The sequence below is a fragment of the Anas platyrhynchos genome, chromosome 7 (genome assembly GCF_047663525.1).
Source record: "Anas platyrhynchos isolate ZD024472 breed Pekin duck chromosome 7, IASCAAS_PekinDuck_T2T, whole genome shotgun sequence".
In the NCBI taxonomy this organism is placed as follows: Eukaryota; Metazoa; Chordata; class Aves; order Anseriformes; family Anatidae; genus Anas; species Anas platyrhynchos.
The window spans coordinates 2290337-2317242 of record NC_092593.1 but is presented as its reverse complement, the minus strand read 5'-3'; the positions used below and the strand labels follow the sequence as shown (position 1 = coordinate 2317242).

At 44.8% G+C, this 26906-nt stretch overlaps 2 protein-coding genes and 1 long non-coding RNA gene across 10 annotated transcripts in view; 1 reads left to right on the top strand and 2 right to left on the bottom strand.

Moving 5' to 3' along the window:
• Window positions 1–227: 227 nt before the first annotated feature.
• ARL5A (ARF like GTPase 5A) lies at window positions 228–13348 on the bottom strand. 2 transcript variants are annotated; one of them, XM_027457611.3, is made up of 6 exons: window positions 13035–13348; window positions 12226–12286; window positions 9083–9230; window positions 8059–8142; window positions 4461–4612; window positions 228–3936 (listed from the first exon to the last, which is right to left on the bottom strand). In XM_027457611.3, exons 1-6 carry the CDS (start codon window positions 13078–13080, stop codon window positions 3888–3890), a joined length of 540 nt encoding a protein of 179 aa, XP_027313412.1. In that variant the 5' UTR covers window positions 13081–13348; the 3' UTR covers window positions 228–3887. The 2 variants fall into 2 exon arrangements, with proteins under 2 accessions (XP_027313412.1, XP_071897453.1); XM_072041352.1 differs by lacking the exons at window positions 12226–12286; window positions 13035–13348 and adding an exon at window positions 9322–9339.
• Window positions 13349–14831: 1483 nt separating this feature from the next.
• On the top strand, window positions 14832–20045 carry LOC113843689 (uncharacterized). 2 transcript variants are annotated; one of them, XR_011810805.1, is made up of 6 exons: window positions 14832–15610; window positions 16393–16486; window positions 17410–17515; window positions 18560–18683; window positions 19110–19218; window positions 19906–20045. It is a non-coding gene; the product is annotated as an uncharacterized lncRNA (long non-coding RNA). The 2 variants fall into 2 exon arrangements; XR_011810806.1 differs by lacking the exon at window positions 16393–16486.
• A 1029-nt stretch (window positions 20046–21074) lies between these two features.
• The window catches only part of CACNB4 (calcium voltage-gated channel auxiliary subunit beta 4), a 65659-nt gene continuing 59827 nt past the window's right edge, over window positions 21075–26906 (bottom strand). For 3 of the 6 annotated variants that reach the window (XM_038182399.2, XM_027457609.3, XM_021274275.4), the window contains one exon: window positions 21075–24101. In XM_038182399.2, coding sequence (XP_038038327.1) covers window positions 23841–24101 — 261 coding nt within the window. In that variant the 3' untranslated portion in view covers window positions 21075–23840. Of the gene's footprint in view, window positions 24102–26669; window positions 26723–26906 lie in introns of all 6 variants that reach the window. The other 3 variants (XM_038182401.2, XR_005267201.2, XR_005267202.2) reach the window with 3 other exon arrangements.

The window sequence follows — 26906 nt, the reverse complement described above, 5'->3', positions numbered from 1 at the left end:
ACATCATAGGTGCCTGTCAGATGCGCCTAGCACTCTCTCACACACACCCCTGGGAGCACGTTATTTAATACATAGGAAAACAGCTACTAAGCCTCCCTAGAAAAAAAAAAAAAGAATATAGAAAAAATGGGCCAAATTGATCTCCTCATATTTTCCAAGTTGTATATCCCACCTCTTCTCACAGTTAAAAATCTGTGCAATTTTCAGATCACAGAGACAACACTGAGTACAGCCAATGTACAAAGTTTATTATTTGCTAAACCAAAGAAACATCTAAATAATAGATTATTGAAATATGAATTACTGGTACGGTTTTTGCTAGAAAAATGCTGTTCTGCAGCATAAACTTAAATAACCGTTTTTTCAGGACACCTCCCCTTTTCTGTGTAACATCCTAAGAAAGAATTACACAAAGAATGAAGGGAAAGTAATCTTAAGCTTTTTCTCTGAAAGGCAAGACAACACACGGAGGGTAACAACACAAAAGCCATACAACTCAAGGTGATGACTCATGTTAAGACAATCAATTCCACACAATAACTGAGAGAAGCTATAAACAGCATCGGTGCAAAGTTAACTTGCTTTTCTACGGGCAGAGCTGTGTAAAAAGCCATGAATTGTCCTACAGGGAAACGAAAAAAGCTGTAAACGAGAAGCACGTAATAAAGGGCTTACGTGAGGTCAAAAGTTTGTCTGCGCTTCTCTAGTTCTGCTGCATGAGTAGGTTTGAAAATGTTTGTAACATTACTTACAAGGCAGGGTGCAAAGGAAAAGACCATCACAGCCACAACAGCATCCTGAGGGTGCATGCTTGTGTAGCCTGCTCGCTAGTATGTGAGCAGATACGCTTGTTGTGGTGCTAACCCTTCAGCCAGACAGACTTTTCTACAAAAACTTCCCCTGCGACACCTGGACGCAGCTTTTTGGCTTTCTCCAGTCTTTGCTGCACCTTGAGCAAGATCCCAGCCACTGCTTGGTGCTGTGAGAATTTGGGACAGCCACACAGAGAGTGTGAATCTGTTTAGAGAGGGCAGCTACCACAGACAAAATCCACCCTCTGAGGCTGCAAATCTAGCACATGAAATGAAGGCACGTCTTCCTTTGCTTCCTAAGCCCCGGCCAGGAATGCTACAGGCACGCAATGCTTCAGCGAGCACTGGCCACCGCTGAATTCTGCCTACTGAACAGCAAATCTCCCCGTTACAATACTGTGGCATCATGAAATAGCTGGAAAAGGAGCCTGCTGATTGCATGCGATACAACACGCTCTCGTAGGTGGGTTAAGGCTGCACTGCTTGCCATCCAACACACAGGCAACGATTTGCTTTTTGGCTTACGAGCTCGTTAGGGCACAAAGGACGCGGCTTGCACAAGCAGACTTCACTTGTGCAGTTATTCCCAGCTCCTGCTAGGGGTCTGCTGCCACTGCAGTACCTTAGAGGCCACAGAGAACAGAAGTGGCCAGGATACTGAGAGGGAAAAGGACAGTCAGTGCAAGTTAAGGTGTCTCATTGCAACACAAGCCATACCTGGAAAAAAAAAAAAAAAAAACAACACGACCACGCTTTCATTACATGGACATCGTAGCTCCTATAAATTTAAAGTGAGGGAGTAAGCAGCAAATTCCAGCAAGAAGTGGCTATCAAAAATCTGCTCCATGATATTTCCTCCGTGAACAGGAAGGACTCATTGTCTTAAAAAACAAACAAAAAAAAACAACACGCAACCTTTACACATTCAGGCAAGAGTGTACAGTACTTAAAAATATTAATGCAAAATATTTTAAAGGCATGAAAGGGAAGACAAGACTCAAAAACCAGACACTTAGGTTTATAAGCATGTCTGCTTTTTCTTTTTTGAGACTAGAAAATGTACAATTCCATTTTATATGCAAGAGTGCACAGTTTGTTTCTTGAAGATACTATCAGATAAACGGAGAAAGTAATCTTTGCATTAAATTGTTATTTCTTCAAACATTTATACATTTTGCAATACACCAGTTACATACCAATACCTATGTGCATGCACTCTAAATATAGGCATGTACACGTTAAAATGTTTAACAAAGACAGCAGGTTCCCTAGCCAATGAGCATCATAAAGAGATACCAAAAATATATTAAAAAGTTAAATTCTTTACCTGCCTTTGTTAAATACAGACTTTTGAAACTGACTCCCTTCTTTTCCCCACAAATTCACGACATGATCCCCGGTGAAGCAGGCAAATGGGAAGGCAGGTGCGCTGACTGGATTACCCCACGACCAAGATAAGCACCTTAAAAAGTTCACTCTAAGCTTGTTCTTTAAAATGTCTTTTCCATCCTTATCAGTTGCATGAGCTACGAAAGGGAAGGACATTATAAACGGCGCCTTTATTTCCTTTTACTATTCCCTTCAAACTCACATCTCCAACAGAAAAGCCCGGGATTAAGGCTACGTGTGCACCTTTACAATACTGGTAATATTTCAAACCATCCCACTGAAAAGCCTGTACCCTTTAAAATGCTAATTCTGACCGTCTGCGTGGCACAACCACCCCTTCAAACACTACAGCAAGGAAAGAATCACGCAGTGTCTGACACTTCTGATAACTCACCTGGGGACCATGCAAGGGAGTTATATTTTCGGGAAGTACTGCCCTGGAACTTCTGTGGGAACACGATCAAGGGGTCACTTAGGGCTTTTCAAGTAGTGTAGTCTGCTTTGTTCCCCTTCCCACCCCAGTTCCAGCCATTGCATATAGGTATATCGACATTTGATGCTATCAAAGGGAAACGCGCCTCTTCCTCTGAAAAACACTTCCTGCAGAGCACGACTAGCTTTGTACGATTCCAGTGGGACTTTTAAACATACTTTTGTCTCTCTTCTTTGGTTAAGGAAGAAAAAAAAAAAAAAAAAAAAAAGGTGACATTTTTCCCTTTAGGAGAGTTAAAGGTACTTCTGCGAGACTTGAATCACAAAGGAACATGTGCTGCAAAAAAAAGAAAAGCAGTAGCATCGGACAGCATGACATGCGCTTGTTGGAATCATCTAATCCAATGACAGCTACATTAAAAAAAAAAAAGAAAATTTGTTTTGTTTTAAACTCTTTGGCAAATTTGTACTGTTTGCCGATACTGTAATTTGAAGTTGAACCCATATGCCCCAACCCAGTATGAAAAATCTAACTGAAAAATCACGTGAGAAACAAGCAGCTGTCCACAGAGAGAGCTTGCTTTGTAAAGTTGTGGTGAGCCAACTGTCTGGTGGGCCTTCCAGCCATACGGATAACGAAGGAAAAGAAGCTGTGACACGTTGGCAATGTCAAATATTAGTACTACTGTCAACATACTGATTCAGCTTTACACACTGGTCTGAACAGATTGCAATTAACCTAAAATTGAGGTATAAATATACACAAATATGTACAGTACACATACAGGAAAATATTTTTGCATTTGTAACATCAGTAACTTTAAAAATACTGGAAAGTTGATATCTATGCCATTGATTTGTTTGCTAATTTACTGGAATAATGAAGCCACATCTTCGACTAGAGAGGACTACAACGGAATAGTAAAACCCCAAAATAAAAGTTCCTTTCTCTTGCTTCATCTTCACCACGCTCAGCATCAGACTGTTCTGAGTGGCTGTATCTTGAAAAGGTTGATCACAGCTTTTATGTGCATCCCCGGAGGAAAACAACCAGGAAAACAAACTTGAGCCATCAACCGCATCTTTCTTTTTGCTGAGTGGTCTTAATTTTTAATACGTGTGTGTATCTACGTAGAAAATAAAGTTGTCATCAGTTCATTATAAATACATCTAACCCAGTAATTCTGCCACTGTGAGGGTAATCACGGGTACAGCTTTTTTTAAGCAAAGTCTGTGCAAAGGGGTCATTAAAAATCATCTGATCTTAAGTCTTGACATCATCCATTCGAGTCCTTGGCAGAGTCTGTAAACAAAAGAGATAATTTTTAAAGGAATACATGCACTCCTCGGGGTAACTTCAGATGATTAATTCCGTGGCACCAATTTACACAAACAGCAATTAAACTCTTCCTGAGAGCTCTGTAGTTCTGACTGAAGGCATCATTTCCAGAAACAATTCACTTTTTTAGGTCTTGTTATGCAATCTATGGGTGAGAGACTCCAGTTCCCAGCGCTTCCAACACATACACTGAAGGTCTCTCTAATTGCAATTATTCTTAATAAACCACGACAAATTTCAGGTTGTTCCCACCCTTGCCCCCATGAAGCCCCAGTCGTTTAAAAGTACACCTCCATGAGATGGGACTGCAGATTTGATTTGGAAGTTGGGGTGTGGGTCACTCTGATCCTAAGCCAGCACGTTCTGAACACAAAAATTTAAGTGCAACATTATTACTGACAAGGGAACAGCGTGTGTTAAAACCAACTACCACAGCAAAAACATGAAAATCATTCCAGACTCCCCTCCTACAGAGGAATAACTCTTACCCCTCTCCAGTTAGAGCACAGCACGCCTGAATGTGCCACTGGTGATCCTTAATTGAAGTCAGTTTCAGAAACTGAGAGATTTCAGCCACTGTCATACACTCCTTAACATCTTGCTTGTTAGCAAAGATCAGCAAACCTGCTTTTTTTAAGTCCTTGGGAGGAAGAAAAAAAAAAGAACGTAATTACAAAAAGTATCCTTGGAGGCAAAAGCTACAACAGCAAACTAGTGAGTCGTGAGTGGTAGCAAAAGGCTAGCTGGTAGAACACTGCAGGCTGATTAGTGTTTAACTTCAGGAAATCTTTTGATCTAGCAGACCAGATGTCCAATTTTTGCCTCAAACTACCTACGCCACGTTGCTGTCCTGCAGGAGGATCGGGACACCCCGTGTCCCTGCCACGAGCACTGTGTGCAGTTACAGCAGTGTCACCCACCTGTTTCAGGGCCAGGCTTTCTGCCTAACCCCCCTTGCAGAGTGCTTGCTGCAGTGCCATTTTATTTAGGGGACACTCAGCATTTGGAGGAAATCTTTCACATGGCTTTAGAACCAAAGGACGCACATCTAAATGAACACGCACATTACACTGAGTGTCTGTATAACGCCCCGTGCAATATTTAAGCCATCAGTACAACAATTTAGAGATCAGTGACTCTAGGGCCAAGCTTATTTTATCTCAAACTGCTTGGAATTACGCTAGTACAGACACATACTGTTAAAAATCTGTCCCTCTGAAAGCAGCAAGGCTTTCCCAGAAAGCCAAAACAAGCCAACCACTTAAATGCCTGTAAGGCAGACTAGTTTTTACCAGCAATAACATTAATTCCCAAATGACCCTCTGGTTCAGAAAGCAGCTGGAACTGACCTCAGCAGGCCAATTTTGCTTCAACAAAAATTCAACTGAGCTAGTTAACAAAAATGATTTTTTTTTTCAAAGACTGCAAGGAAAACCCGTTCTAAATGAGTATCTGATTTTCATTTCAGCTTATACGTATAGTTGTTCTCTTCAAGTCTCATAGCATCGGGAGGGGGAGCAGAACATCACTGTGTTGTGAGACAAGGGGCACTTGAGCTGCTGGATGGATGCTTTCTGAGCACAGCAGCAGTCTCCCAGCATGAAGCAGGGGCACGTATACTGCTCGGAGTTTCAAACTTCCCTCATTTCAATTTCAGTTCATTAACATGTTCAGATTACGAAACAGAAGACGCAGACTTTGTTTAGCTCCTCCAACAGACTAAGTCGTGCAGCCAAGAAACTCAAACTGTGGCAGCAGCAGACAGGATGGCGACAGCCCCCCATGGCACACGCAGTGCTCCACCAGAGCCACGGCAGCCACCAGTGACAGGTCTGGGACCATTCAATCCTCTCTGTTTTTCTAACTGATCTTGTCCCAGCCACTCTGCCCGGGGGGCTGAGCAGCCAGCCACACCACACCAGAGACCTGAGCTGGTGAAACCAACACCCCCAGGCACGGCCACAAAAACCACAGAGCTCGCGCAGGGGAGGGCGCTAAAAAAGAGAACCAAAACCCCTTCCAGCTGCTATGAGCTGACACCAGCACGAAAGAGACTGGCCTATCCTCTTCCCTGCTCTCCCAGCTTTCCTGGGAGACCTGTATCTTAAATCCAGTTTATTTTATTAGAACTTTTCCCCTTGGGAGCATCACAAGGTGTAAGTTCCAGACCTCCACATCACGCCTACGTTTTAAGAAGTTAAACATAAGGACTACAGAGTCAGGGCAAAGAATAAGGCTGCCTCCGACATGCCAGGAGAACGAAACAGTTATGGTTTAGATTATACAGAATCTGCGTGTCAGCTGGACAGCGGTTGAGGTTTTGCAGTTCACAGTTCTGCAAAACACAGTTTCTTAGTTAACCCCCACTAAAACATCACAAGATGGTTAAAAAAAAGATAAGGGAACATTTTAGGAGGTCACCTGCTTCAGAGAACACAGGTTACCTGTCCTCTGGCTCTCGGCAAATTACTCCAACACAACACTGAAGAAAAACTTCAGTAATGGGGTATTTAAATTGTGGTTAATTAACAATTAAAAACAAAAATGAAGACATAGAAAAAGCCCTTGTTTTTCTCAAATGCTTCAGATTACTGTGAGTTTTCAAAGAGAATGTATAGACAGCCTTTGCCCTTCCCACAGCCACCCACTGAGCAGTGGCTGTGGCTGAAATACAGATGTGATATTTTGGGATGTGACATCAATTGTATGAGTGTCTTCATATTCTGACAAGTTTAAGTTTGGAAACTCGATGCCCTCTGTGTCAACTCACACAAACTGAGTCAGTTTGCATCAAACTTATCCTGGGTGTCACAGTAATAGTCACGCTTATAAAAATATCTTCAGTAAAACTCCAGCCTCTGGCCCTGCTGCACTTCACCACGAGATTATGTACGTTCCTGTGCACCCCATTGAAGTGTTTGGGTGTTTCAGAACACATGAGAGATGCTCCTTGGCTTATGTGGCAGTGGAGTATTTGTAAATCAGACACGGATGGTTCAGTTTCAGACCTAATACAGGGCTCAATTTTAAAGAAAGTCTTTAAGTTAGCAAATCGTACTCTCATTCTGTAATTCCAAGTAAATGCAGAATGACAGCTCCTATAGCTTTCTCATGTACTTTAGGAGTTTATTTCATGCTCTTATCCCAGTTACTGTTAGGTTATTATTGCACAGGTTTCCTTAGAACTGTAACAACCTCAGCTTTCACCCATAAGATCAAGACCACAGGTGTGGTCTGTAGCCCATCTTTAACAACTGGAGGACTTCAAGAGCTTTCAGATCAAGAAAAGGGGGAGCAAACATCTACTGCAAAACTTTCCTGAGCCCCAGCTCCCCCCTTCACCCTTGCTCATTTAATTTCCTCTCAAATTGGCTTTCCTCAAGTCTCTCTGTCTCTGTTCATTCTTTTCCCTACTTCTGTGCCTTAGAAGACTCCTCACTTATCCCTCAAATTGGAAAATAAATAAATAAATAAATAACAAGAAGAGCAGACGATGTGGGCAGTGGAGGTGTGTAGGAGGGTTTACATTAATAAGGCAAACTTAAACTGATATTCCCTCAGAAGTTCCCCAAACAAATGGTTTCGTTAGCTTCCAAATGTCAAAAAGGCCACAGGCAGTCCCCTTGTTCAGTTCTGTAGCTATTCCTTATAAAATACACAAGTAAGACTGTATCAGTTTCACTGTGAAAACAGAAAACATTGAGCAACCGTGAAGCTATCAAAAATGGTAATTAAGCTTTTGGAGGAAGTAATATTTGTAAAAAGCTATCTCATTCTTAACGTGACTTCTGTGTTTTTTCAACATCAGTCCATTTACAGGGCCTAACTTCTGTTTTGCTGAAACACTCAGAAGTTGGAAAGTTATTTTTGTGCGAGGTAACTAATTTGATATTAATTTACAAATTTATTGGGAGCTTCACAAAAGACAGAAACTCCAGAGGGAACAAGATGGATCTGATAGTACTACCCACAGCTAGGAGCATGACTTAAATGGGAATTTTCACAAATCGTGTGAGTGTTTCCTTATCCTTATCAAATCTTACCCGCAATAAGCATTAAAACAAAGAGAACTCAGAGCCTACTCACCTCATGTGCTAACATTTTGTAGAGTTCTTCTTTAGTCACAGAAATCCTCTCTCTGTCGGTGCTGTCCACGACAACTATTACAAACTTCAAAAAGTGAGAATTCATTAGTCAGCACTTCAAAGAACACGCTCTGCCTTCCAGGCCCCGCACACTCACGCAGAACAGATTATCAATCCCACCAGATTATGCAGATAGGCAGCTGGATTATCAACTATGATCTCGCTCCTTACACACTTCTCCTGGCCACAGCACTGCTATGGTTAACAACATGTCCCGTGCTCTGTGCACAAGGTAGCTCTGACAGCTTTCTGACTTCCATTTTCAAGCGAAACATTTATACTGAAAGCAACTGTTTGTCTGCACTCCCAGACCTGGTTTGGCTTTTTGCTTAGCACGCAGATCCCTCAGATAATTTGCTTCCTTAAATAGGCAAAGCGCATCATTTTTTTCCCCTTGTTTCAAATTCTAACCTGCAAGTGGGTATTTTCAAGGGATTCTAAAACACACATCATGTTTGTGCTTCAAGAGCACGCACACAGATACATGTCAGAGTGCCTTCCAGCGAGGCACAGGAAAACAAAGATTATAGAAATTAACCTTCAGAAAAATACCAACAAAACCACAAGTGCTAGCACGCAGGAAAGCTTGACTTGAAGCATAGTTTTACTCGAGCTCAGTACACACGCTGCAGCTTCATCACCAAACAGTTCTGAAAACTCTTCGGGTGAGCCAGGGAGCCTGCGAGACACAGCTCCCAGTTTTGGAGGAAAACTTTTGGGGCTTTCAGCCTTATGCACGAGGGGTTTTGCAGGTTTTAAAGCACCTGCTACAGAGATGCAGCAGTCACCGCGAGGAGCCTGTGAACACCGGGAGCTGCAACACCCAGTGAAATTGGGACCTGCCCCAGGGCTCAGACCCCAGCACCCCGAAGGAGCCACAGCACCACGCAAAGCACCCCAGATGTGCTGCAGCCCTTCACCAGTGAGAGTTACAACAAACCTGGCAGCGGGGTACTCGTGCTCACCTCGGTGTTTGTATAGTAGGTGTTCCACGAGGACCGAAGAGACTCCTGCCCTCCGATGTCCCACATGAGGAAGCGCGTGTTATTCACCACGATCTCCTCCACGTTACTCCCTATCGTCGGCGAGGTGTGCACCACTTCGTTCATGGAGCTGCAGGGAGAACACAGCAACTCTGAGACACTGCCAGCACAGAACCACCAACTTTTTGGCATTATTGAGCCTATTAGGACTCCAAAGCAACCTGCTTCTGTAGGAACTAAAGCTGATGGCTATTCCAAGGCTGAATGCTCAGTGGGTGAATTCCAGCAAGCAGACTTTATGCAACAAATAGGGATGGGATGGGAAGAGAATACAAAAATTTTTAAAAAGACTCTGTGACCTATATAACAATTAAATTGTGAAGCTGAGAGAGCGTTTGTGAATAAAACTCAATATTTAAATCATAAAGCTGTGGGAGTATTTGCCTCAGAAACTGTCTTAAGCAGCCAGCTCTTCATTTTCCAGACTGCCTTTGGCATGCACGCAGTACGGGAGAGCTGTTGCTTTTCTCCAAGAATATGGTTAAGCCACAAGACTTCCAAGGCTGCAGAAAAACAACAGCTCCACAGCCAGCTCCACCGAACACAGCTCGCCTGCCTCTCCTCCCAGTGCCGGCCACTACAACATGCTCCCTCCCGACTTCAGTCACTTTCTGTCAAGCTTGCTTCTTTTCTCCAGCACAGCCCAGTGATTCTGCTTTGTGGAGATGAACGCAGATGTTAAAGATGGCAAATGCGTTGTTTTAGCGATGCTCGGGGCAACTCTGTCACCAAGACAACCAGCCTGACATAAATAGTGATAGCTACAAGTGTGCTCTGCGTACTCCTCAAGTTCACGTTATTTAAACTCTATTGTAAAGGATGTATTAAAAAAAACAAACAAACAACTAACAGCAGGTTTAAGGAAACGAGCCAACCATTTTCAAAGAACTTAAATATTTTTTCTTGTGATAATCATGCTACATTTTTTCATTTTGTACGTGTGGTTTTTTAACTGCTTTAGCAGAGCTTGTCATGACAGAGGCTGCAATTTGAGACTTGTACGAGTGCCGGACGATTTCCTGAAGAGGATACAGATAACGGAGGGATAAAGGCACAGCCTAGTGTTCTGGAAAGGAATCCCAGCTACCCCGGGCCTTAGCAGCACACAGCACGCTATCTTCTCACCACACACGTTTGGGGGAAGCTATGATAAGGGAAAAAGGATTAGAAAGAGAAAGAACCACAAAATCAAATTAAGGAAAACAATGGTGTAACAAGATGCCTGTGGCTGATTTAATATTTAAAAACCAGGTTTCAGCGGAGCTCTTTTAATGTTTGGAAAAGCCTATCGCGGATCCCCTTTCTGGCTGAACCTGCAGCCTTCCACACTCAAGCCGTTGGCATTTCTGTCTGCAACACGATCGGTGGATTTTCTGCCCTGCTCCCCCAGGACCAAGGTTAGCGTGGAGCTTAATGGCCTTCCGAGACACCCGAACACAAAACCTGACTGCTGCCGAGGAGAGAGGGAGATCTGAGCATGAGAATGGGAAGAAATTAAGTGTCTGTGGGGCTGCCCTGGTCTGCTAGGAGAACCACTGCTGCAACAGTGCAACACCAAAGCCATGGGCAGTGCACTAACACACTGCTGCCTGCTGCCTCTGCCCCGCTGCCGGGCAGAGCTGAGCGGTGAGAGCTCACGCTCAGGGCACCTATCTGCCACGAAAATACAATATGCAAAGATTCTGTAAGGATGAAATGAGCAGGAGGAACAGGAGACTACTCATCTAGAGCAAACTTTGTATTCCCCTTCCTCTTCACCACGAGAGAAGGGGAAGTCCTGCTGCACTAAAAGGGTAGAAAGGAAAAGGACGCGTGCCGAGATCCGCTGCACAAAAGGGAAAAGGAAACACTGAGGCTGCAGAAGTAAGAAGATGAAAAGAGATAAAAAGAAGAATCATTTGTGGAAGATGTAGGAAGACACGGGCAGCTTTAAAACACACCAAGGATGGCCCTCAGCAGCAGCAGCCACTAAAATCAGTCCAAAAAATCGACTTCCTGCTACTTATTCTACATTTCTCAATCTCCGTTTGATAACAACAACCACCTTCATCTTTTCACCACACAACCTGCTAGGACATAAGTGGCTGGAAATACTGCACATTTCACATTCCAGAAAAGCAAAAACGTATCATAATTTGACAAAAATACCCCAAACCCACGCCATTTAAAAGCGTATTTTAAGCTTAGGATTGGAGGAGGATGGCCATGTCACTCAGCAGGACCTATTCCTGGTACTGAAGAGTTAGGAACACTTCCTAATAGCGGACTACCTCCTGTGAGAAAAGGCAAACCTGCTTCTATCGCACACAGACCTTGAGCTGCCTGGCCCACCTCGAAGCTCCCAGTCTGCAGACAGATTTGCAGCCCTTTATCGGGCAGCAGCTGAGGGCCAGTGATACAAAGCTCGTGCGAGTTTCACAAAGATCAGCAGCAAGGTGAGCATGAGACAAACACAAGCCAGCGCTACCACTAAAGGCAGGACCTGCCAAAGGCAGGAACTGATTGAAAACTGCTGCAAAGCCCCTCGGTGGCTCAAAATCCAGCCTTGGGCAGGCAGCACGGGTGTCACCTGCTGCAGAGCTAAGGCATCCTGCACTCAGCCTGCGCCCTCTGTCACCACCGGCAGAGCGCACCTCGGCAGGCGGGACACAGGGCACGGCAGGGAGAGGTCAGGCTTCACTGCTCCGCTCCTCACGAACAATTTTTGTAATATTTACACGCTGTGGCACGGATCGGTGCACCAGCATTGTCCTGTGGCTAACCCTAAACATAATGATATTTTATGGAGCTGGCAAACAGCCTGCACTGTGACACCAAAAGCAGTTGTGATTAAGTGTAACAGCAATGTAATTTGATAAACAAAAGCTCTCAGCGGAACCTTATGCATACATCAGGGAAAACGCAGACCTTTCCGAAGCCTAAACCCATGCTCTGACCCGTTGCCACCTATACCAGTGATTAATTTTCAGCACAGAGCTCTCAAAGGAAAAAGAAACAGGGAAAGCAGCAAGACCTGGTGAGAACAATGGGAAGCACACGACACATCAGCTGCAGTTCATACTTACAATTGGTAAAGAATGGTCGTTTTTCCTGCATTATCCAGACCGACAATGATTACCTTGTGCTCTGAAACAAAAATATGACAGGTAAGTCACACAGCTAACCTTGCTATCACAACAGCGACTGCTACAGAACAAGGGTCACGCAGCATTTCAGCCTGAGCACGCACATACTTCGGGTGCCACGTTTCATGGCCGTGTCTAGCAGCCAGTTTGTCTGTGGAGATGTAGATGGGTGTACCCGCCCGGGAAGGCATGCCTTGGTTATTTTTTCCTGTCTATGTATCTACAGGAGCGATTTCTGAGCGGTTGCACTCACATTTTTTCCTTTCTTGATGGCTGGAGTTTCTGCACACGTTTGCAAACCGTGTCAGGCCGTGCTGTGTGTCACCTCCCCGACCCCACAGCTCCCCAGGGCACAGCTCTGGCACGTTCAATGCTCGTGTCCGAGGCTGTGCAACACCTCAACCCCTCTCCAACCAGTCCCTAAGAGCAGGACGCTGGCGGTGCGGGCAGGGCGATGTGCCTGTCCCCTACAGTCCTCATTTCTCTTCAGCAGGTCCAGAGCCTGGCACAGATGTACCTGTGAGCATTTCCAGCCCTCCCTCACGCCGTTTAGCAGTGCTCGGGCCGCCCAGGCTGCCCCAGCACCGAGGGGAGCACATTCAGGAGCCCGCAGCGCCTTCACCTCAGCGGTTTCCAGGCCAGGCGAGGGGGCTGCGGGGACGGGGTTTTCCCCCCCCAACCCCACCATCCCGGCCCCACAGCCCCGCACAGCCCTCGGGACCATCCCCCGGGCCGGCAGCCGCGCTCACCCTGGTGGTTGAAGAGCCGCCAGATGCGGGTGAGCAGGATCCCCATCCTCGGCCGCTGCCCGGGGCCGCTCAGGGCCCGGCTTGGACGGGCGGGCGGGGGCCGCGCCGGGGCTGCTGCTGCTGCTGCTGCTTCTGGCTGCGCGCTCTGCGGGACGGCCTCGCCCCGCGCTCCGACATCGCCGCTCCCCGGCCCCGCAGCCGCCGCCTCCTCCTCCCCCCGGCCCCGCAGCCGCCGGCCCGGCCCGGCCCGCAGCGCTCAGGGCCCGGCCGAACGCGGCGCGGCCACCGTAGGGCGCGGGGCGGGCGCTGTGGGGCGCGGGGAGGAGCCGTTATGGAGCCGCTGCCCTCCCGCCCTCCCCCCCGCGGCCGTTACGTGGTGGCCGCCTCAGCCATGGCGGCTGCTGAGGCGCGGAGTCAGTCACACACGGAGTCAGTCACACACGTCGGAGGAACCCTCCCTGAGCCTGTTGTCCGGCCCCCAGTGTCACCACCACACCGTGTCCCCAAGCACCACGTCCAACCTCTCCTCGAAGGTCCCCAGGGATGGTGGTGCCACCACCTCCTGGCTGTACCTTGTGGCAATAATTGTCTCTTCGTGTCCCACCTGACCCTTCCCTGACACAACTTGAGGCTGTTCCCCCTACTCCCGTCACCTGTGACAGGAGGTAGCCCCCATCTCCCCACAGCTTCCCCTCAGGTGGCTGCAGGAGGTGTCCCCAGAGTCCCCTCTGAAGGGTCCGTCCCACAAGGAGTCCCCTTGGGACACAGCCAGCATCTCCCAGTCCCCACTGTCCAGGGCCATGCTCTCACCCTCTGGCTGCCACCTGCAAATTAGGACAAGCCTGCCTGGGCCCAGAAAAGGCGCTGCCCCACACGTGCTCAGGGCTGCAGGTGGTGAAACCCCTCAGCCACGTTTCTTTCAAGAGCCTGGGGTGCATATAAAGAAATTTCTTTGCAAGCCTGCCGCAGTCTCAGTTAAACATCGCCAGAGGCAGCCTGCAGAAACTGAATCCTGCCCCTCTCTGAAGAAACTCATCCCAAAAAGGTTTCCAGAGAGCCCCCAGGAGCCAGGTTTCCACAGCACGTGTGGCCTCTCACAAACATAGACAGGGTGCGTGCATCCTTGCATCACAGCCGAGGCGAGACATTTGGGATGGACGCCCCCGTTGGGACATCCACCCCCACCTCTCGCCCCTCTCCAGGAAATGACTTTGCTTGGAAAGTACAGGAGATGGAATCCACGCCGTGTCCCTCGTGTTATCTGCAGGTTGTCTGGCCACACTCACACTCAGCACCACCTACATCTGAACCTCAAGGCCTTTACCCCTGTAAGCCGCTGTACGACTGCTTAATTTACATCAGCTGGTCATGTTTTGTCTCTCGGCGAGACTGGAGATTAGCTGTGAGTTTAAGCAGTGTGTATTTTCAGCACTGGTGTTCATATTCGTCAAAATATTCTCTGCAGAGCTTGAGATAAGTGCCACAGCTCTTGAGGGGCCTTGGTTTCAAACCACGCCAGCGGGCCTGATAAACACACCTGCAGTTACCTGAAAAAGGAGCTTTAACTTTGCTGGCTTCTCGGAAGAAACGCGTTAATGTGAAAAAAGCGAAACTGGTGGTAAGCCTGTTATGCGAAGTTGAAAACACAATTCTGATGGTGGCTCCTTGCTTTTCTTTTGTTTTCCCTGCTGCAAACTGGCCCGTAGCTGAAGTAGCGAGGTCTGGAGCGATCTGAGTCTCTGTTCACATCTGCAGGATTTCGTGCTTTTTGTTGCAGTTGAAGAAAATGAACATCCTGATAATGAGCTTCAATATTACAACTTTAATCGGATACAAATAAATCCCACGCTGCACCAGTAACATCTGTAGTCATCCAGGTTGAAAATAACTGGATACAATATATTATTGTCTGTGGCCTTCCTGCTTCATGCTTCTTTCCAGCAATGCAGGGCTGCCTAAATGGCAGGAAACCCAGACAGGCTCTGCTGCGTGAGCCCAGCCACTTCCAGCTGGTCTGAAAGCTTTGCTTGGTGAACAATCACCGGCAGGCTGGGAAAAAAAGCCTCTCTTTGAGGAGGAAAGCTGTTTGCTCTGTGCAGTTTTGGTTCCCTGTTTTGACATGACCTCATTTTTAACCTTGGACACGGCAAGCAGCATGACTTGGGAAAAAAAGCAAGACTTTATTGCGTGTAAGCGCAGTGCACAAACACACCTCCCTGCTGCCCAGCTGCTGAAGTTACCAAGATTCAGGTCCTCCTCTTAGGGCAAGGAAGGGTGTCCGAGTGCAGCACCTGCAGCTCCCGGCTGGCCGGGGAAGGTGAAAGAGAAACCAAGGCACGCGGCAGGAGCCGCCACTGCCCACGTCAGCACGGCAGGCGCTGGGCTGGGCTGTGACCGTCAGCAGGGCAGCGCAGCCACTCCTTTCGGCAAGTTCGGCATTCAGCCTGCAGAGGAACTACTCGTCCTTGCTGCTGAACCTCAGTGGAGAAGCTCGGTGCCGCGGTACATCTCTACCAGCAGTCCCCCAGTGTAAACACCGAGTGATTCCGAAACCCGTGGGCTCGTCCCAGGGTTAGGTAGGTGTGACCGAAGTAGGCGAGAAGGTAGCAAAACATGGTTATTTCAAACCTTTAACTAGCAAGGCGTTGTTTTTTCCCCCTACCTAGTTCTTGCTAGACCCTGTGGCTTTTTGAAGCAAGGTGTAAGCTGCAGCAGCACCTGCCAGAGCCGGAGCAGGCGGTGCTGTGCGTTGGGGCCAGCGCCCTGGGTCCTGCCATGCCGCTTCTCTGTACCCAGCCACTGCAAGAACAGGGTGGCATTTTCACAAGATGAAGAAATACATGGTGTATTTTAGGAAGCTGTTAGGATTTCATCCCTTGCTTCCCTCTGGTAGTCCAGCTGTAATCTAAGACAACTGCAGGATGGCCTGGTTCAACATTCGCTGCACTGCTGCTTTCCTACGTGACAGCGCTAGCAGTAGCCTTGCCATAACTGGTGGAAGCTTTCCAGGAATAGAAATCGGCGCAGCTTTTTGTAAATACAATTACACAATTTCCTCCTGGACATTCCAAAGGCCTTTGTCAGGTTGTGTGCGTCTTGCTCCAGGTAACCATGAAGCAGACTGGGGGCACTCACATACCCCCACAGGTCAGAAGCGCGCTGCCGGCCTGTGGTGTGGTTTCTTAATTAAACAGCTTTGATTAAAACTCACATGCTTCTGTCTAATTCTGAACAGTTAGACAAGGTAATTCAATTTATAAACGTTTAAGCCCCTGCACATGCAATAGATACATAAAAGTCAGAGTTGATTCACATCCTAATTACACAGCTTACCTGCTGAATGTATTTCTGTCCATAGAAGGCAGCCCCAGAAGGCTGCAGAAACACCGTGGCTGTTGCAGGTGCCATCAGCCCAGCAAATGCAAGAGGAGCCCCCGGCGCCCGAGGAGGAGGTGGGTGGCAGGAGGCAGAGCAAACAGCAACCCGTGGTGGGCTCCGTGAAACGCCGTGCGACTTGGTCCCCCACTGCCATGCCTGCTGAAAGCACAGCCCCTCAGGTTCAGAGGGTCACAGCCTTTGTTTGGGCTGCTCTTACTCACTCTGAAGAAGTCTCTTTGCTTCCCCAACAACTCCAGAAGGGAGCTCGCCCTGTAATTCCACTCCTGCGGTTGCTTTTTGGATTTAGCTAAAGGCAGCACCTTCCAGTGCTTTCTTGCTTTCAAGACACTATAAACAGCATTTGGTTTTGCTTCAATTACTCCTTCACTCCTTAATACCTCACATTATTCTGATAAGAGTTTCTTTCTAGGAACAAACGTTAAACTGATATGAGATCATCTTGGGGATTGGATTGAAAGACCATTCATGTTCTCGAGAATCCTTCAGCTGAGCAGTTGGCCGAAAGCATTTTATTTCTTGATGGAGTAGTGAGATATCACACAGATCTCTGTACTTCTGGGTTGTGACTATTTCAGAGCAGATAGACTCAAAAATAAACCTTGTTCAACTCAGAGCAGATGCACGTCTCTCTCCAGAATCTCATTAATTTTGACTAAAAATGCTAACACGTGAAGCTGCTTCCAAAAACTAGCGTTAAACAATAAAAATGCCACAACGTTCTCAACTGTTTTCATGACTCCTCTGCATTTTCCCAGTCCTGAGTACTGAACACAGAGACTCAGAAGACTTTGGAACGTTGTTTGTAGTTTTTGATTTATTGTAGAAAAGTTATTGTAATGCAGGTCGGTTTTGTACATCTAAATTCCATAAAACAAATCCATAGAAATGAGGATACTACCAGCATGCAGTCTGCATCGTCTTTTTTAAATGATTCTGATCACAAAAATAACAACACTTTCTTTTTTTTCTTGGAAAGCCACTGAAAGCCGAGGGAGAGCAGAGCATGCAGCACTGTACACATTTGCATAGTATGTTTTACCCAGCATGCCTCGTCGAATGCTACACAGACAGTATCTATAGAGGTAAGAACAGAAAGGGGCAAATCAGCAGAAAACGTACATTTTGGGGTATCTTTTCCGGCAGAGGCAGTGATGTCTTCACTACGGTGACTCTGACCTGGCTCCCAGCGAGGCTGGGGCAGCTCGGCCAAGCCATCGCCAGGATCCAGGCGCAGCAACCAGCAGATCTGCTGGCAGCTGAGAAGCCCAAGGTCCAGGGTTTGCAGCTCGAGTGCTCGTTTCTTTTCTGTAGCCCTCCGTTCCTCATGCAGACACATGGTTGCACTGCCCGATTCTCCCCGTGCTGCTCCCGTGCAACCTCACTGACTTTGCTTGCTCGGGAGGAGAGCCAGGCCTGCTGCCAATGCCAACACACCTTGAGCCCATGCACATGTTCCTTAAGCTTGCTTGCCTTTCGGTTTTAAACTCTCAGCAGTGTCCCAGCACGCCGGGTGGGCCCTTCTTCTCTCCTGCACCTCCCGGCCCCGCACACGGTAGCATTATGGCCCCAAGTAGGGCATCAGGAGCGCTTTGTCATGGACCTTGGGTACAGCCAGCAGTCAGCTGCCACCATTGATACGTTGGCCGTAACTGGAAGTTTGCTTACGTGCACGGAGTTTCAGCTTGGAGGAGGAAATCGGCAGAAATGAAGGCAGTGGACTTTGTAATTTTAAAAGGTCCTTTCTTCGTTAATTACTACGGAGGGAATAGAAGTTGTTGAAAAATCAAGTCACGTATGCAAAATGCAAGGCCTTAGGAATGAACTGCTGGAGGATCAGGCAACGAGTTAAACCGACTGAAAATGCAGTAAATCCATTGATGCTGGATCAAAGGATCTACCCAGTTTTTCAAAAATACAATGCCCAGTGCAATAGTGGACTAACTGTAACTTTGTGCTATTACAAATGTGCTTCTTTTCCCTTGCTCTGTTTTTACATCATTGGCAAATACACTAATCTGTACTGTACAATACATTTCCTCACTATATTGATTTTCTACTGCTTCTGCAGAGTAGAAGTAATATCAGAGGGGACTCTGGCACCAAGTTTACTCTATTTTGTTTTTCAGGAAATACTTGTAAGGCAAGTGATCTGTGGTATGTGACGTTTACAGACAAGGCAGTCAAACGCGGTGTCAGCAGCAGGACCCAGTCCAGACAGTCCCGCACTGCCAAGACGTCTGAGGGGAAAAGGTGAGTCTAGAAACACCACTGAGACCAAGGCAGCGCTACGCCCCGCCTCGCCACATTCAGAGAAATTGGCTATGAGTCATAAAAGGAATGACACGCTCTTTTATCTGCCTCAGAATAATTTCTACCTTCTCCCCAGTTTTGTGTATGATTCGAGCAGACTGTTGCTCTGGACTTAAACGGATTCTGTGTCAGGGAGAAAACTTTTGTCTCCAGCCTAACAAAAGTTTGGATACTAAGCAGAATCCTCAGCTCTTTTCCAAGCTAATTCCTTTCACAACATTATTAAAATGTCCCTTTATTTTTCTCTATAAAATAAATTGCACTTGAATAACAATCTAACACAGGTTATTCAAATAGCTGCTCTTCAAATAACGTACTCTCTTTTGGTCTCACTTTAACAATAGCACTAACTTCATTTCCCCAAAGCTAAAGTTGGCTACGTTACAGTACCTTGCAGTCTTCTTACTCTCTGGAGAAGCAAGGACTGAAGGACTGGGAGGTGACTGCATCAAAAGACACGGCAGCAAAACGCCAGGTAGCTAAACCTGCTTTAACACCAACTGGGGCGGATGACCTAATTTTAAAGTAATGACTTTTAAGAGAGAAAATAGATTTGTCTAAGCGGTATTTTACACAACATGCATCAGATTTTGATTTTGATTTTTTTTTTTTTCCTTTGTGGTCTCTTAATTATTTTTTTCTTTAAATATGTGAAGGCTGTGGAATCAAGTACAGGCTTAAAAAGCACTGAACTTGGAAAACAAAATACACCAGAGGACACATTTAATATATTCCTAAAGCAAATGTGACTAATGAAAGCCCTGATTTACTCAAATTAGTATGCTCTAAGGTAACAGTATTAGCAATATTATCTTGGGAAATAGTAGAGTGATAGTGGGAAAGAGGTTTTGGGGGTCTCAGAGGAGTCTACAGCACCAAGACCAAACTGAATTCAGAAGATGTGCAGTCAAACTGAACTGCAGCTTAAGGGCCTATGCACATCTAGAGTAGCTACCATCATTTTCTTGTTCCTACAGCCACCTGTCCTCCTTTTTGTAATTTTCACTCCACGAATACGTGCTAAACCACATTTTAAAAGTAAGGGACACAACAGGTTAAACCCCCAAATGCCAACTTCAGAAGAAGCTTTCAAACCTGGAGGAAAAAAAAAAAAAAAAGAAAGAAAGAAAAAAAAAACAGTAAAATGTTCTTCTATCTGCAGAAACCACCAGCAATGCTCTGCGAATGGGCGCTGGCAGCTGCCCTGCTGGAGGCACCGAGCGCCCTCCGCCCCATGCCTGCTGGCGTGCCTGGGTCGCTCAGAGCCAGCCAGAAAGACGCGGTGCCAGAAGCGGGCTCGGCAATGAGAAGTGGTGTGCCTAGCGAGACACGGGGCGTGCTTCACGAACTCCTCTTGCTTAGCAAGTACAGAATATGGGGCACCACCTCATTTCCACGGTAAGACGATATTTCAGAGGAAAATCTAGGCATAGGGCCACGCTGCACTAGCGGTGCTTGACTGATTTTTACCAGCTCACCACGTTTAGAAAATGATCACAGAATTTGGCCTACTATTTATAAACTAAAATGTGACGTAGAACGGCTTTAATTGTCTTCCCTTTTAAACAGCAATTTCATAATATACTCACTGAGAAAACACCGTCAGTTGTGAGGTGCACATCCCATAGGATAACTGCTCGGCCATGTAGCTAAGTATAAGAACCTGTACATCTGTTAAATACAACTTGCCAAAAAGGAAATACTTTGAATTAAGAATTTAACAGTGAATGGTCTTTAAAGGGGCTACAAGATTTTTGAAATACTTTGCTAATCCATTCACAAGCACATGAATGCACTGACATATATTGTCTTTAGACCTTAATACTGCCGTATCACTTTTATTGGGCAAACTATCAGCAATCCAAAAGTGTCCTAACAAAAAAAAAAAAAACAAAAAAATGTAACAAAAAAAATATATAAACATTTCTAAAATTCTCTGTATAAGCCAGAGCTTAGGAACAGAACTCTGATCTTTACGGTAATAATATTTTAATAGCAAGAGAAATGGTATGAGGACTGGAAAATTAGTCGTACTCGTATTCATTGAGGAATACATGAACTTCACAATTTTATATAGCGCCATTGCATAATAAATCACAATACAGCTGGCTAGCATTGCTGAAGTTCTAATACAAATACTATGAGTTAACATGTCCTGATCAACATTGCAGCTGTCACTGATTACTGTGTTTCCTAAAAATAATTTATTTTTAAAAATGAAAGAGTTCCAGTAGCTCGTATCTAGAATAAATTAATAATCTATCAGCATGTTCAGTATATTTGTACTTAAAGATATATCTATCTTCAAAGAATAAAAAAACCACCAAGCAATGAGATCTGCTGGATCTTTTATAATTGAGTTCTTATATTAAAATGGAATGGACAGTGGGAGAGAAGAGGGTAAACTAATTACATACAATAGTAAAGTAAACTTAAACCCATATAATAAAGGAACTCGATAGGTTCCTTCAAGACAATACATGACTTCCCTCACGAGATCGATTTATTAGAACAAAGAAAGTAGTTTTGGCACTTCAGATGCTGCAGGTGATGGAATTTATGCATATGTGTTGTGTAGATCTTTCCCTTTACTAGCGTGACATGGAAGACTTCAAAACAAGGCTCCAAAAGGCTCTAGAAATAAATGCCATTTTTGTCTAGGAAATGATAAAGCAGTAACCTTGTTTACTAGAAAATATATGTAGGTGCTCCGCAGCTACCTGCCATTAAAATGCAAATATCTTCAAGCAATTAAATGATCTGATCCCTAATGCTACTACAGAATAAAGATAAACAGCTGTCTAATCTAGCTTTATACATCTCAGTGCATCCTTTGCAATTAATACTTTAATGCACACAAACAAGAAACTTATTAAAGCTTATAGAAAAAATGTTTTGCCTAATGCCTTCTTTCTCATGCAGGTATGTGTGCTGTACATGTAATAAAGATTTGTAAAAATTACTGGAGAATGCTCCACTGTGCTATAGCAGAAAATATTAGAGAAGGCAGCTGAAGCTACCATTCCCAGACCAGATCTCGTGGTGCTTTCTCACCCTAAATGCGCTTTTGGAATCTGCAGGCATTTAGTTGGAGGAAATCAAACGGGATCAGGTCTGTCGTGTCCATTCTTAACTCTACTACTCCAATGGATGCAGGTATTCTAAATTTTTTCTTGGTAACTGGCCCATTTGAATCACCTAGTAATGTTTAAGGATGCCTTTTAGGCAGAAGAACTGTTTAAAAAACTAATCATGCATCCACGATTTTTTAATGCTGCTAGAGATGTACATCATTTTTGGCTATACCAGATATGAGATGAATTACTTTTCTTGTTAGTAACAACAAGAAGATAACCAGACTCAATGGTGGTGGAAAATCTCAGTGATCTTTGTTAACTGGTCCAGAAAGTAGAATAAACTGTAGTATCCAGGAAGTTCAGTTAGTGCTACATGCTTTTAAAGCCCGCTTTTGGGAAGAAAAGAAGCGGATACAAAAGTCAATGATCCTCATTTTTTGCAAAAATAGTTTTGCCATGAACCTGCATAAAAAATGCACGTTCAGCATAGTTCTGTCAATTTTAGAAAATGCATGCAGTGTGGAGCTTTAGGAGTCTCTGCTTAAAGACATCAGTGTGTTGTACAAAATTGTCAGTTCTGGTAACTTTTTCCATCATATTGGATCTAAGGCTTCACTGATGATGTAAGACATAAGGTCTGATCACATAAGTTTATCTATTTAAAAAGAAATGAAGACTCAGTGGGTGAGAAGAAGTGATCATTAAGAAGTAAGGCAGCAGTATCTCCAAAGATTTATCATAGTTCTTTGAATTAAAAACGTCAGCTCTACAACTTTATGTGAGCAGATTTTTTTTTCTGATACTCCATTTTTATTGCAAGCTAATTCTGACCAATTTCCTATTTTAACTTTTGATACTTTATGAGTGTTCAACCCCGCCCCCTTCCCTCAGATTTCACTACTGAAATTTAAACTGATGTTCTTCTGGAGAATTCTTGTGCGATGCTGGAATTTTCAGACATTCAAAGATGGATTTTGAAAGATGTAACAAACAGGTACTCAGACGTACTGGAATGTGGGTAGTCTACATACTGGGTAAGAAAAGTGTATTGTTTTTCATTTAAAAAGGCAGAATAGTAAAAATGGGAGAAAAAATTACTTATCTATCCACCAATATTCTGTTTTGGGACTACTAGCTATATTCAGGTAAGCGAGAGAAAAAAAAAAAAAGCCTATTCTCAACCTCTAACCATACAAACCATTCCTACGTTTGTTCATGTTCCTATTTCCCTTGATCCTGTCATAGTTCATCTTTGCTGACTGCAACACAAATGCCAGTACTGGCTAAACTAAAGAAATCATTTTGCTGCAACACTCATGCCAGGTCAAAAAATAATTTCAAACTGGAAAGTATTTTGTAACTGCTGCAATAATTTGTGATATTTGGCACTCTCAATAAATTGTTTGTTTGGTTTGTCTGAAAAAGCTGTTCTGGAAGTAAGTAGTTAGAATAAAATACTTTTATTCTAGAATAAAATACTTTTATTCTAACTCTAAATGTAAATTGAGCTTCCAGCAAACAAATACTGTAGCTGACTTTCCAGCTCCTAGTGATTTGTAATTTTCAGATTTTTCATTTTATTTTTTTCAATTGATTGCAACATGCTCAAGTCGACTTTCCAGTCAATTCACCCGAATTCCAACAGGAATTGGCTTATAAATTGGTTCCAACTGGAACTGGTCATTTGGAATTTCCAGCACAGGAAATTATTTTATAAGTGCCTTGATAAGTATCCTAAATTACAAACTGATGTGCCTAATATCTAATGACAAGAAAAGGCATGGCTATAAATGTAAATGCTGTACTAAAAAAAACAAAACCCAAATACAACCTATATGATCGGGCATAAACGTAAGGGCATGGTAACTTTTTTTGTCCCCTACTTAACATCAAATGACAGCAGATTGTAACCTCAGTATGACCGCATTACATCTGCCAAATTAAGATGAATTGGTTTTCCTAGCTACGTTATGGCAAGTTATCAACTGATGAATACTATTTTTTCCCCGGGTTCTTGAACTCAAAGCCTATGTCGTGAATCATGGCTATATCCTCCAGGGGATCCTCGGTTCCTATGGGGTTTGTAAGTGTCCTGGTATGAGTCAGAGTACTCTTCTTCCACTAGAGGATAGTGATCTCGGCTGTGTTGGGAACTGGAAGACAAGCGGTTCCTGCTCTTCCGAGCCCTTTCATTGTGATAATTTTCATCTGAGGTCATTAGACTTCGTCGCTCAATGGGAGAGTTCTCTGCAGAATGGCTGCTGTGCCTCATACGCTGGCTCTACAAGTGTCAAAGAATCCAAGCATTAGTACAAATAAAGAGTATTTTGTATTTTCAAGCTAGTTTTGAAACTTATTCTGAGGTCTTTCAGAATCCATCCACTTTTGAGTAATTCATTTTATATTAAAACCTGTATGCTTACAGGAATGGGTCACAACAACAGTCTGGTTCCTAGAGCTGAAAGCAGACTGATTATTATATGTATTTATATGCATATATATATATAATGTAGCTATATATATATAGTATTATAATGCTTTTTTTTTTCTTATGGTATTCACCTTGTTAAATATTGCAGGCCATTTAGCATGAAAAGTGAGCTGATGTATTCAGCATTTATCACTTTTCTCTGATCACGAACATAGTTACATTCATGCCTCTATTCTGCTTAGAAATAGTTCATCATTGACCTATGTATTTCTACAAAACATCTGGAGAGGGTCTTTTTTCCTGTAGCTTTTAAAGGTGCAGCTCTCTGAGCCCTATTTAAAAACCTCCCCAGGACCAAACAACTGATGGGCAGCTATCTAGCTGAGGGGTGATTAAAATATTAACAAGTTCTTCCAACTAAAACATAATAAAAATTTTAAATAAGGCAACAGAAAATCTTTTACTGAGATAATTAAAAGATTTAGCCTCTGCTATCCTCACATTCCCATATGGATAACGCATTACATACAGACAAGATTAGTTGATTAGTTTGCTTTTTTTTTTTGCCAGTGAACTAGCACAACAAAGAAGTAGCCTGTACAGAAATAACATTCTGTTAACTGTCACCACATTGAACCTCTCAGCAGTCCAGCCATCCGTACTCTCAGAACAAACCCAGTCACTGCTTCTCCTTCCCTAGACTCTAGCCCCAAAGTCCCTCTGCTGCTCTGTCCTTTAGCAGAATGTGCCACAACGGCTGCCCCCTCGGGGCCTCCTGCTCACAGGCACAGACAGCACCGTCTGCTCCTCTCACTCCTGAAATTTCGGACGATGCTGTCTGTGCTACAAAACCTTCCTCCTATTGCTACAACCTCTCCATGGCAACTGTTTAACTGCATAATTTATACTAAAAGGCTTGTCTGCATGGGGAAGTATCGGTGCGGGCGGGTGTCCATTTCCAGCAGAGCAGATCGGATGTCCCATCCCCGTACGTGGATTGATGTTACCAAGGTTACTCGAAGACACCAGCCCCTGGGTGAGCGGACACAGAGGTGCCGTTCTGCACACTCACACGCTCCATTACTGGGCAGCAACTCCTACCACGCTATCCCCAAGTTTTCCTTCTAGCACCATCTTTTAGCAGTGATCGTACGCCACAGTCCACGTATTTTCTTCAAGGGCAACTTTAACTACCTGTGCTCATGCCCTCTACCTTCCCTGTAGTAATTTCCTCTCTGGATGCAGCCTGCTCTTTTCCTGAACCCTTTCTGTTTCCCTGCTGTGACTGTGTAGCTATTCTGAGCCCACTATTTGGCTCCCGAGACTGTGCAACTGTGGCACAACCGTGCTGTGGCTGCATGCTGCTGTCATGCCCCACCTAACTTTTGATGGTGCAGCACGATCTGCACCATAAGCTGGATTGCATTTTCTTCAGTTGTGGACTTAAAATGCAAGTCCTGGGGGGCCTAAGAAACACATTCCCCAAGACGGGAACTACAGGGTTAAGGCCATTCACTGGAATTAGCCCAAACTATGTAGATCTAGGCCTAACCAGAGATTAGCCACGAGGGCTAACCACTGGCCCCTCGGAGCTGGCGATGACAAAACCTGCTCTTCCTTCCACAACACGCCTCTCTTCTACCTGCAAGCACACGCAGCCGGACACCAACATCTTTCCCTGTTAGGCAAGCTCACAACCAAGGGCCAAGTGGCAGGTGCACCAGACACAGCCCCTGCGGTGGGGCTCAGCTGGAGCGTGCTGCTGAGCAAACCCTCCTCCCTTTTGCTCTTTGCTGTACACACACCAGTTAACTGCACCCTCACGTCCTTTGCGGAAGATATAAGTTAAATCAGAAGTTTCAGTTCTCAATAAGCTGAACTCCAAATGGCAATCGAGTTAAAAAAGAAACACTCCCAAGTCCTGATTCGGTAAAATGCCATCAGATTGTCCCAGCGGATCTGCACCACTCTCAGGTGTGGCTGGTATAAAAAGCCCTGGGCTTCTGATATTCAGTTCCCCAAGAAGGAGTCACAAGGTCATAAGTAAAAGTTCTTAATTTATCATAATCACCTACGCTAGTTTAATTCCTAGGATTCCTGTGGGTGCTTTAATCACCACCATCACATCGCTACATTTAAAACGGATGCAAATCCTTCCGAAGGTTTGAATTAGGACACATCTTTTAGGAGGAGAAGCACTTCAGGTGGTGGAAGTCTCTAAGATAAGCACGTACAAACACCAGAACTCCTTAAATGGGCTGCAACACTTGAGTGGCACTGAAAGGCAAATGCTGCTGTCTTTAGATGGGCACAGCATCCACTCAGGGAGAAATTTACCCCTCTGCAGAGTACTAGCACCAGTCAAGTCCCATCTAAGCCTTCACAAGTAGGGTGAAGTGGGGATTAAGTGATGCATACCTTCAGCCAGCCCACTGCACAGGGGTGATTTTCATCTTCAGTGTGAGTTTTCCCTAAGTAAATGGAGCAACATTTCACAGTCACTGCTGGTGTCCATTGATCAGAGAGAAATAAATGCCTGAAAAAAATTCTGTGGATACACCCAGTTTTCAAAATGAAACTGAAGAGGTGAAAGTTCTACAGATGGGATTTTATTGTCATGAAGGGATGGAAAACTGAAATTTTAAGGCAAGTGAA

What these genes read in the sequence shown, in the direction of transcription:
- ARL5A (XM_027457611.3), bottom strand. Translation starts at nt 13,080, where the DNA reads ATGGGGATCCTGCTCACCCGCATCTGGCGGCTCTTCAACCACCAGG. An exon ending in CCTACTATACAAACACCGAG is followed by an intron (nt 8,143 to 9,082) that starts GTGAGCACGAGT and finishes CACTTTTTGAAG; the next exon opens with TTTGTAATAGTTGTCGTGGA. An exon ending in TGTGCTCTAACTGGAGAGGG is followed by an intron (nt 3,937 to 4,460) that starts GTAAGAGTTATT and finishes TTTTGTTTACAG; the next exon opens with ACTCTGCCAAGGACTCGAAT.